Below are 12,404 nucleotides of genomic sequence, written 5' to 3'. Positions count from 1 at the left end.
AGTGATCCACCGGCCTCGGCCTCCCAAAGTGCTGGATTAGAGGCATGAGCCACTGCACCTCGTCTCAACTTATTTGTAAAATTCTTTTCCCCATCACCTACAATGGGATTTATCTTGTCCTGCATGATCTGACACCGTTCTGCAGGCCTCATCTATCACCTTGCACCATATCACCTATGTATTAGTTCCTGCACACTGGACTCTATTGTTTCTGGATATTGGGACTCTTGTAAGACTACGCCCTCTGACTTGCTGTGCTTTCTGCCTGAAATGTCTTTCTACCTCCACTTCACCAGGAGGAAGCAAATAACCTAAAAACCTGTTAAAAACACCCAGAAGAGAGTTTCTGTTTGAGATGATGAACAGTCCTGGAAATGGATAGTGATGATAGTTGCACAACAATGTATACTTAATGCCAACGAATTGTACACTTTAAGATGATTAAATCACACCTGTAATCCCAGCACTTTGGGAGGCTGAGGCAGGCAAATCGCTTCAGCCCAGGAGTTTGAGATCAGCCTGGGCTATATGGCAAAACCCTGTCTCTGCAAAAAATTAGCCCAGTGTGGTGCACACCTGTGGTCCCAGCTATGCAGGAGGCAGAGGTGGGAGAATTGCTTGAGCCTGGGAGGCTGAAGCTACAGTGAGCAGTGATAGTGAGATAGTGTAAGACCCTATCTCAAAAAAAATTTTTAAAAAGATAATTACAGTGGTAAATGTGTTGATTTATTTATGAAACAGGGTCTTGCTCTGTTGCCCAGGCTGGAGTGCAGTGGCTCAATTATAGCTCACTACAGCCTCAAAACTCCTGAGTTCAAACAATCTTCCTGCCTCAGTCTCCCCAGTAACTAGGACTAAAGTGCATGCCACCATGCCCAGCTAATTTTAAAATTTTTTGTAGAGATGAAATCTTGCTATGTTGCCCAGGCTGCTCTTGAACTCCTGCCTTCAAGCTGTCCTCCCACCTCAGTCTTCCAAAGTTCTGGGAGTATAGGCATGAATCACCATGCCCAGCCTAAATTAATTTTTTTTTTTTTAATTGAGACAAAGTTTCGTCTTGTCCCCCAGGCTGGAGTGCAGTGGCGCGATCTCGGCTCACTGCAACCTCCGCCTCCCAGGTTCAAGCAGTTCTCTTACCTCAGCCTCCCAAGTAGCTGGGATTACAGGCGCCCACCACCATGCCCAGCTAATTTTTGTATTTTTAGTAGACACATGATTTCACCATGTTGGCCAGGCTGGTCTCAAACTCCTGACCTCAGCTGATCTGCCCGCCTCAGCCCCACAAAGTGCTGGGGTTACAGGCATGAGTCACCGTGCCCAGCCTAAATTGTTTAAATACCTAGAAATGCTAAGTAAAATACTACAAGCATCTTATCTGATTAAATTCATAGCTAAGTGCACTTGAGAGACAAACTATTCTAGTAGTCACATGAGCTGAAGCCGATGCTCTCCTGGTTGTGGAGTGGCAGGTGCCACAGCCCATTAAGGGGAGATAGTCTCAACATTCCAGGGACTTAGGTTTTAAAACCTGTGTGGAGACAGGAGATAGGCCCTGGGACTCACTCATATCAGGATTGAACTGAAAACCCACATAAAACTGGAACCCACGTAGGAGTATACCTTTATTGAAAATGTGTGCTGGAAAAAAATCTGCCAATATGTAGTCCAAAAACCTAGGAGAAAATCTGCTTTAAAAAGTGGTCCTGGCTACTCTGGGCTCACTGCAAATTAAAAAAAAAACACGTGGTCCCAGGTCAGGGTGCGGTGGCTCACGCCTGTAATCCCAGCACTAGGAGGCCGAGGCAGGCAGATCACCTGAGGTCAGGAGTTCAAGACCAGCCTGGCCAACATGGCGAAACCCCATCTCTTATTATACAGAATTAGCCAGGTGTGGTGGCACATGCCTGTGTAATCCCAGCTACTTGAACCGAAGAGGCAGAGGTTGCAGTGAGCCGAAATCGCACCACGCTACTCCAGCCTGGGTGACAGAGCAAGACTCCATCTCAAAAAAAAATTTAAATAAGTGGTCTTTAGACAGACTTTCACTTCTGGTAAGACAAAGTAGGCATCTTCTCTCCTATTCCTCCCACTCAGTATAACTAAAAACCCTGGACGTTCTATATAAAACAAAAATAAGACTGAAAGGTGACAATAAGTCAAACTGACTAAAGGACCTTGGGACCAGAGGAAAGACAGTGGTAAGTTCCCTAAGTTTTCTTTTTGACTCATATATCAGACTTGATGCTAAAGAAGGGGCAACTTAAAAAAGCCAAGTGGCACAGACAAAGTGTAAAGCCACAACAAAAGCCTCGCTAGCCAAAGACCTAGGACAGGGGCAGCCTAAGAAGACAGAAAACCTAGACAAAAACCACTATCCCAGCCACACACCACAAAAAAAAAAAAAAAAAACTGGCCCTACCCATATCCACACCAACAAAGAACAAGCAGGGAGTCTACCACTTCCATCCTCAGAAGCATAAAATGAGGCAGAACAGTGCACCCACTGGGGTGGTGTCAGAGAAGTAAGGAACAAGAAAGGCCAAGTAAGGAACCAGGCCTTTCATCCCTGCTGGCAGAAATGAGACACCCCCAATCCCTCCCAGTGTCAGTACAGACCGTCTGGAGGGCTGATTCTCACAACTGCCCACCAACAGCAAGGATCACCCCCTTTCTGGTGTCAAGGAGGCTGACAGGAGAACTTGGACTTCTACTTGTATCTGGCAGTCACAAGGAAGCAACCCGGCTTTCTTTGCCAGAATGCTGTCAGAGCAAGCCAGGTAAAACTAGGTTTAAATAAGATATAGTCTCATCATGGGCTGGGCATGGTGGCTCATGAGTGTAATCCCAGCACTTTGGGAGGCCAAAGTGGGCCAAACCCAGGAGTTCGAGACCAGCCTGGGCAATATGGCAAAACCCTGTCTCTACAAAAAATACAAAAATTAGCTGGGCATGCTGGCACACGCCTGTGGTCCCAGCTACTCGGGAGGCTGAGGTAGGAGAATCGCTTGAGCATGGGAGGTGGGGGTTGCAGTGAGCCAAGAGCAAGCCACTGCACTCCAGCCTGAATGACAGATTGAGACCCAGACATTTTCATATTTTTCATGTTGTTATAGACTGTTTTTATTTTTTTGCAACAAAAAATAAAAGGCTCATAACAATATAAAAATGTCTGCATTTCAATAAAAAATCATTCGTACCTGGCATAAACCCGGGAGGCGGAGCTTGCAGTGAGCTGAGATCCGGCCACTGCACTCCAGCCTGGGCGACAGAGCAAGACTCTGTCTCAAAAAAAAATCATTCATACCAAGAACCAAGATATCAAACTGAATGAAAAAAAAATGCCAACACCAAAATGACATGTTAGAATAATTTGACAAAGATTTTAAAGCAGCCATGATGAAAATGTTTCAATGAGCAATTATGAACATCCCTGAAACAAATAAAGTAGCTTCAGTGTACTAGTTTCCTATTGCTGCCATGACAAATCACCACAAATTCACCAGCTTAATGCAGATTTGTTAGCTGTAGGTTAGAAGTCTGACATGGGTCCTAACTGGGCTAAATCAATTTGTCCACAAGGCTGTTACTTTCTAGAGACCCTAAGGGAGAATCTATTTCCTCACTCCTTCCAGCTCCTACCCACGTTCCTCGGCATGTGGCCCTCTTCCTCCATCTTCAAAGCCAGCAACATTACATCTCTGTGCCTTTCTGTCGCATCTTCCTCTAACCACAAGCAGGAAAGGTTCTCTATTTTAAGGACCCATGTAATTAGATTGCACCCACCAGGCAATCCAAGCTAATCTCCCTGTTCAAATCCTCAAGCACATTTTTAAAGTTTCTTTTGCCACACAGAGTAACATATTCGCAGTTCCAGGGATTATGACATGGATATCTTTGGAGGGCCATTCTGCCTACCGCATTCAGCAAAGAAATGCAAAGTCTCAGAATACAGAAGATATGAAGAAGAACCAAATGGAAAATTTAGGGCACAATAACCAAAAAAAAAAAAAAAAATCTCAGTGGATGGACTCAACAGGAGAATGGAGGAGAGAGAGGAAAGAAGCAGTAAACTAGAAAGTGGAACAATACATATTACCCAATCTGAGCAACAGAACAAACAAATTGTACAAAATTGAACAGGACCTTAGGGAACTATAACAAAGAAAACTAACATTCATGTCATCAGAGCTGCCAAAGGAGAGGAGAAAAAAGGTGGGACTAAAAAAGCCCTCAAAGAAACGACTCAAAATTCCCCAAGAGACAACCCACAGATTCAAGAAGCTGAGCAAACTCTGAAAAGGATAAACGCAAAGAAATCCATGCCAAGACATTATAATTAATTTTCTGAAAACTAAAGACAAAAAAATCTTGAAAATAGCCAGCATAAAATAAGTGACATTCTACCTATAAGGAGAAATCAATCAGAACACAGTAGAAAATGGTGGGAGAAAGAAATGACACAGTATTTTTCAGGAACAAACTGTTCAAGTTTTGTTCAAGAACAAAACTGTCAGCCAGGTGCGGTGGCTCATGCCTGTAATCCCAGCACTTTAGGAGGCCGAGGCGGGTGGATCACTTGAGGTCAGGAGTTCAAGACCAGCCTGGCCAACATGGTGAAACCCCATCTCTACTCAAACTACAAAAATTAGCCGAGCACGGTGGCATGCACCTGTAATCCCAGCTACTCAGGAGGCTGAGGCAGGAGAATCACTTGAACGCAGAGGCAGAGGTTGCAGTGAGCCAAGATTACACTATTGCACTCCAGCCTGGGCAACAAGAGTGAGACTCTTTCTCCAAAAAGAAAAGAAAAAAAAAAGGCCAGGCGCGGGGGTTCCCGCCTGTAATCCCAGCACTTTGGGAGGCCAAAGTGAGCGGATCACAAGGTCAGGAGATCGAGACCATCCTGGCTAACATGGTGAAAACCCGTCTCTACTAAAAATACAAAAATTAGCCGGGAGTGGTGGCGGGCACCTGTAGTCCCAGCTATTCGGGAGGCTGAGGCAGGAAAATGGCGTGAACCCGGGAAGCGGAGGTTGCAGTGAGCCGAGATCATGCCACTGCACTCCAACCCGGGCCACAGAGCGAGACTGTCTCAAAAAACAAAAATAAATTTAAAAAAGAAGTTATCTAGGCTGGGTGGAGTGGCTCACACCTCTAATCTCAGCACTTTAGGAGGCTGAGGTAGGAGGATCATTTGAGCTCGGGAGTTCGAGATCAGCCTGGGCAATATGGTGAAACACTGTCTCTACAAAAAATACAAAAATTAGCCAGGAGTGGTGGCTTACGCCTGTGGCCCCAGCTACTTGGGAGGCTGAAGCAGAAGTATCACTTGAACCCAGGAAGTAGTGGTTGCAATAAGCTGAGATCCAGTCATTGCACTCCAACCTGGACACTAGACAGAGACCCTGTTTCAAAAAAAAAAAAAAAAAAAGAGATTGGCCAAGAACTATGAGTTGTGGGTAGGGAGGGCTGAATAAATAGAGTGCAGAGGATTTTTTTTTTTTTTTTTAATACAGGGTCTCACTCTGTCACCAGGCTGGAATGCAGTGGCACAATCTCAGCTCGCTGCAGCCTCAACCTCCCCAAATTTAAGTGACCCTCCCACCTCAGTCTCCTGAGTAGCTAGGACCACAGGCACACAGCACCATGTCTTGCTAGTTTTTGTATTTTTGGTAGAGATGGGGTTTCACCACGTTACCCAGGCTAGTCTCAAAATCCCCAGCTCAAGCGACCCACCCCCCTCGGCCTCCCAAAGTGCTGGAATTATAGGCGTAAGCAATGATGGCACTCAGCCAAGAATGTTAATCTGAGGTGTGCATGCATTTAGGGCCACAAAACATATGAAGCAAAAGCTGATAGAACTGAAAGGAGACATAGACAAACCTACAATTACAGATGGAGACTTCAACACTTCCCTCTTAACAATGACTAGAACAACTAGGCAGAAAATCAGCAATGATATAAAAGAACTAAACAATAACATCAACCAGTAACATTTAGGTTTAGAAACCCTTCCACCCAACAACAGAACACAATTTCTTTTCAAGTTCCCACAGAACATACATCAAGATAGATCATATCCTGGGCCATAAAACAAACCTTAAATTTAAAAGAACTGAAATTTTGTAAAATGTAATCTATGGCCACAATGAAATCAAACTAGAAATCAATAATGGAAACATAGCAGGATAATCGCCAAACTAAACAAAATACTTTTGGATAATATGTGGGTCAAAGAGGAGATTAAAAAAAAAAAAAGAGAGAGAGAGAGAGAGAGAGAAAAAGAATACAATAAACAGAATGAAAAAATAGATATCTTTTTCCCCAAGCTATACGCTTCTTCCTTAATACTCTTCCTCTATTTCATTTCAGCTTTTTTCACTCTAAAGTCTAAACTAACTAGGTCAGAGTCTTCAAAGTCTTGCATTTGTTTAACTTACTGACTGGCATAATAATACTATCTCAGCATAAACTATGGTAAAGGTTCCACCAGTTCAGGCCATTTTTGACAACTTCTTGGAGGGAAATGGGCAAACCACAAATCAAAAGAACACCTGCATCTGAAAATCCATCCTGTATAATAATAGGAGGCAAGAGATCTGTAACTAAAGCTAGTTAGAAGTTGATAGATTCACTATGAACAATTTGGCTACAACTAGTAGAATTACAGAAAGCATGTAGAGTTCACATGTTAGAAATCCTAGCAGATCAAAGACTCTTAGTTTGAACTCTTTCTTAATAGAGCTAAAAATGTATGTCACTCGGCCAGGCATGGTGGCTCACGCCTGTAACTCCAGTACTTTGGGAGGCTGAGGCAGGAGGATCACGAGGTCAGGAGTTCGAGACCAGCCTGGCCAACATGGTGAAACCCCGTCTCTACTAAAAATACAAAAATTAGCTGGGCATGGTGGTACGCACCTGTAATCCCAGGAGGCTGAGACAGGAGAATTGCTTGAACCTGGGAGGCGGAGGTTGCAGGGAGTCGAGATCGCGCCACTGTACTCCAACCTGGGTGACAGAGCAAGACCCTGTCTTGAAAAAAAAAAAAAAGTGAAGACCATGGGAAAGGCGCAGTATCTATGCTGGAGTGCAGTGTTCCTCACAGAGTCCCTTAGTGCTTCCCTTGGCTAGGGGAGGGAGTTCCCTGACTCCTTGTGCTTCCAGGGTAAGGCGACACCCTAGTCTGCTTTGGCTCGCCCTCTGGGGGCTGCACCCACTGTCCAACCAGTCCCAGTGAGATGAATCAGATACCTCAGGTGGAAATGCAGAAATCACCCATCTTCCACAACGATCTCGCTGGGAGCTGCAGACCGCAGCTGTTCCTATTTGGCCATCTTGCCAGCAATCTCCTTAAGAAACTCACTCAAAACCGTACAACTACATGGAAACTGAACAACTTGCTCCTGAATGACTACTGGGTAAACAACAAAATTAAGGCAGAAATAAATAAGTTCTTTGAAACCAATGAGAACAAAGACACAATGTACCAGAATCTCTGGGACACATCTAAAGCAATGTTTACAGGGAAATTTATAGCATTAAATGCCCACAAGAGAAAGTAGGAAAGATCTGAAATCGACACCCTAACATCACAATTAAAAGAACTAGACAGCTCTCAGCTTTTGGCTCAGAGGAGGCCAAGGTGCAACTTTCTTCGGTCGTCCCGAATCCGCGTTCATCCGACACCAGCTGCCTCCACCATGCCGCCGAAGTTCGACCCCAGTGAGATCAAAGTCGTATACCTGAGGTGCACCAGAGGCGAAGTCAGTGCCACTTCTGCCCTGGCCCCCAAGATCGGCCCTCGGGGTCTGTCTCCAAAAAAGGATGGTGATGACATTGCCAAGGCAACGGGTGACTGGAAGGGCCTGAGGATTACAGTGAAACTGACCATTCAGAACAGACAGGCCCAGATTGAAGTGGTGCCTTCTGCCTCTGCCCTGATCATCAAAGCTCTCAATGAACAACCAAGAGATAGAAAGAAACAGAAGAACATTAAACACAGTGGTAATATCACTTATGATGAGACTGTCAACATTGCTCGACAGATGTGGCACCGATCCTTAGCCAGAGAACTCTCTGGAACCATTAAAGAGATCCTGGGGACTGCCCAGTCCGTGGGCTGTAATGCTGATGGCCGCCACCCTCATGACATCATAGATGACATCAACAGTGGTGCTATGGAATGCGCAGCCAGTTAAGCACAAAGGAAAATACTTCAACAAAGGATCATTTGACAACTGGTGAAAAAAAAAAAGAACTAGAGAAGCAAGAGCAAACAAATTCAAAAGCTAGAAAAGCTAGCAGAAGACAAGAAATAACTAAGATCAGAGCAGAACTGAAGGAGATAGAGACATGAAAAACCCTCCAAAAAAATCAATGAATCCAGGAGCTGGTTTTTTGAACAGATCAACAAAATAGATAGACCGCTAGCCAGACTAATAAAGAAGAAAAGAGAGAAGAATCAAATAGATGCAATAAAAAATGATAAAGGGGATATCACCACTGATCCCACAGAAATACAAACTACCATCAGAGAATACTATAAACACCTCTACGTGAATAAACTAGAAAATCTAGAAGAAATGGATAAATTCCTGGACACATACACCCTCCCAAGTCTAAACAAAGAAGTTGTTGAATCCCTGAATAGACCAACAACAAGTTCTGAAATTGAGGCAGTAGCTAATAGCCTACCAACCAAAAAAAGTCCAGGACCAGATGGATTCACAGCCGAATTCTACCAGAGGTACAAAGAGGAGCTGGTACCATTCCTTCTGAAACTATTCCAATCAATAGAAAAAGAGGGAATCCTCTCTAACTCATTTTATGAGGCCAGCATCATCCTGATACCAAAGCCTGGCAGAGACACAATAAAAAAAGAAAATTTCATGCCAATATCCCTGATGAACATCGATGTGAAAATCCTCAATAAAATCCTGGCAAGCCGAATCCAGCAGCACATCAAAAAGCTTATCCAGCATGATCAAGGTGGCTTCATCCCTGGGATGCAAGGCAACTTCAGCAGTCTCAGGATACAAAATCAATGTGCAAAAGTCGCAAGCATTCCTATACACCAATAATAAACAGAGAGCCAAATCATGAGTGAACTCTCATTCACAATTGCTACAAAGAGAAAAAAATACCCAGGAATACAACTTACAAGGGGGAGAACTACAAACCACTACTCAAGGAAATAAGAGAGGACACAAACAAATGGAAAAACATTTCATGCTCATGGATAGGAAGAATTGATGTTGTGAAAATGGCCATACTGCCACAAGTAATTTATAGATTCAACGCTATCCCCATCAAGCTACCACTGACTTTCTTCACAGAATTAGAAAAAACTACTTTAAATCTCATATGGAACTGAAAAAAAGAGACTGCATAGCCATGACAATCCTAAGCAAAAAGAACAAAGCTAGAGGCATCATGCTACCTGACTTCAAACTATATTACAAGACTACAGTAACCCAAATAGCATGGTACTGGTACCAAAACAGATATATAGACCAATGGAACAGAACAGAGGCCTCAGAAATAACACCACACATCTACAACCATCTGATCTTTGACAAACCTGACAAAAACAGCACTGGGGAAAGGATTCCCTACTTAATAAATGGTGCTGGGAAAACTGGCTAGCCATATGCAGAAAACTGAAACTGGACCCCTTCCTTACACCTTATACAAAAATTAACTCAAGATGGATTAAAGTCTTAAACGTAAGACCTAAAGGCACAGTGGCTCACACCTGTAATCGCAGCACTTTGGGAGGCTGAGGCGGGCGGATCACGAGGTCAGGAGTTAGAGACCAGTCTGGCCAACACAGTGAAACCCTGTCTCTACTAAAAATACACAAAAAATTAGCCGGGTGTGGTGGTGTGCACCTGTAATCCCAGCTACTCAGGAGGCTGAGGCAGGAGAATCGCGTGAATCTGGGAGGTGGAGGTTGCAGTGAGCCAAGATCATGCCACTGCACTCCAGCCTGGGCGACAGAATAAGACTCCATTTCAAAAAAAAAAAAAAAAAAAAAGACCTAAAAGCATAAAAACCCTAGTAAAAAAACCTAGGCAATAGCATTCAGGACACAGGAATGGGCAAAGACTTCATGACTAAAACACCAAAAGCAATGGCAACAAAAGCCAAAATTGACAAATGGAATCTAATTAAACTAAAGGGCTTCCACACAGCAAAAGAAACTATCATCAGAGTGAACAGGCAACCTACAGAATGGAAGAAAATTTTTGCAATCTATCCATCTGACAAAGGGTTAATATTCAGACTCTATGAAGAAGTTAGCCAAATTTACAAGAAAAAAAATCAAACAACCCCATCAAAAAGTGGGCAAAGGATACGGACAGACACTTCTCAAAAGAAGACATGTATGCAGTCAACAAACATGAAAAAAAGTTCCTCATCACTGGTCATTAGAGAAATGCAAATCAAAACCACAATGTGATACCATCTCACGCCAGTTAGAATGGCAATCATTAAAAAGTCAGGAAACAACAGATGCTGGAGAGGATGTGGAGAAATAAGAACACTTTTACTCTGTTGGTGGGAGTGTAAATTGGTTCAACCATTGTGGAAGATGGTGTGGCAATTCCTCAAGGATCTAGAACAAGAAACACCATTTGACCCAGCGATCCCATTACTGGGTATATACCCAAAGGATGAGAAATCATTCCAGTACAAAGTCACATGCACACATATGTTTATTGCAGCACTATTCACAATAGCAAAGATTGGAACCAACCCAAATGCCCGTCAATTATAGACTGGATAAAGAAAATGTGGCACATACACACCATGGAATACTATGCAGTCATAAAAAAGGATGAGTTCATGTCCTTTGCAGGGACATGGATGAAGCTGGAAACCATCCTTCTCAGCAAACTAACGCAAGAGCAGAAAACCAAATACTGCATGTTCTCACTCAGAAGTGGAAGTTGAACAATAAGAACACATGAACACAGGGAGGGGAACATCACACACCAGAGCCTGTCATGGGGTGGGGGGCTGGGGGAGGGATAGCATTAGGAGAAATACCTAACGTAGATGACGGGCTGATGGGTGCAGCAAACCACCATGGCACGTGTATACCTATGTAACAAACCCGCACGTTCTGCACACGTACCCCAGAACTTCGTATAATAAAAATAAAAGTATGTCACTCCACCTCCCAAATTCAGAAGAAGCTCTTAGTCTCTCTAAATGTGTATGTCACTTTGAAGGGAGAAATTCAAAAGCCATAATCTTTTTTCTTTTTTGCAGTGGTTCTTTTTGATTTTCTTATTTTTTAATTGACTAATACAAATTATATGTATATATTACATGATGTATTGAAATGTGTATACAGGGCTGGGTGCAGTGGCTTACACCTGTAATCCCAGCGCTTAGGGAGGCCAAGGTGGGCAGATCACTTGAGGTAAGGAGTTCAAGACTAGCCTGGGCAACTTGGTGAAACCCCATCTCTACTAAAAATATACAAAAGTTAGGCCAGGTTTGGTGGCTCAGGCCTGTAATCCTAGCACTTTGGGAGGTCGAGGCAGGTGGATTGCCTGAGCTCAGGAGTCTGTGACCAGCCTGAGCAACACAGTGAAACCCTGTCTCTACTAAAATACAAAAAATTAGCTGTGCGTGGTGGCATGCACCTGTAATCCCAGTTACTCTGGAGGCTGAGACAGGAGAATCACTTGAGTCTGGGAGGTGGAGGTTGCAGTAAGCCCAGATAGCACCACTGCACTCCAGCCTGGGCAACAGGTGAGACTCCATCTCAAAAAAAAAAAAAAAATACAAATGTCAGCTGCACATGGTAGTACACACCTGTACTCCTAGCTACCCGGGAGGCTGACGTAGAGGAATTGCTTGGACCTGGGAGGCGGAGGTTGCAGTGAGCCAAGATTGCGCCACTACAGTCCAGCCTGGGCAATAGGGTGAGACTCTCTCGAAAAAAAAAAAAAAAAGAAAAAGAACGGTCAACCTCACCATTGTAATCAGGGAAGCAAAAATTTAAATCATGGTGAAATGCTGGTCCACACAGGCAAACTGGCAAAAATCACGGTCAAATATTAAGAAGCACTAAAATAATGTGATAAATGGGGACTCGTACCAAATGTCCATAAATAGACAATGAACAAATGGTGGTAATTTCACACAGTGAAATGCTAATTCATACATTATATTTACAAAAGTGAATGTGTGCCAGGCACAGTGGTGCATGCCTGTAGTCCCAGCTACTCGATAGGCTGAGGCAGGAGGATGGCTTGAGCCTAGGAGTTCAAGGCCAGCCTAGTCAATGGACTAAGACCCTGTCTCTTTTCTTCTTTTTTTTTTTTTTTTTGAGACGGAGTTTCGCTCTTGTTGCCCAGGTTGGAGTGCAACGGCGCGACTGCAGCCCA

At 43.7% G+C, this 12,404-nt stretch overlaps 1 protein-coding gene across 1 annotated transcript; it reads left to right on the top strand.

The window, feature by feature from the left end:
• The first annotated feature begins 7,615 nt into the window (after nt 1–7,615).
• On the top strand, nt 7,616–8,669 carry LOC102132323 (large ribosomal subunit protein uL11-like). Its single transcript, XM_045395121.3, has one exon. The coding sequence runs from the start codon at nt 7,701–7,703 to the stop codon at nt 8,196–8,198; it is 498 nt and encodes a 165-aa protein (XP_045251056.2). The 5' UTR covers nt 7,616–7,700; the 3' UTR covers nt 8,199–8,669.
• Nucleotides 8,670–12,404: the final 3,735 nt, after the last annotated feature.

Source organism: Macaca fascicularis, chromosome 7 (genome assembly GCF_037993035.2).
Source record: "Macaca fascicularis isolate 582-1 chromosome 7, T2T-MFA8v1.1".
Taxonomy (NCBI): domain Eukaryota; kingdom Metazoa; phylum Chordata; class Mammalia; order Primates; family Cercopithecidae; genus Macaca; species Macaca fascicularis.
The sequence above is the reverse complement of the archived record's forward strand: the minus strand, read 5'-3'. Positions and strand labels throughout refer to the sequence as shown.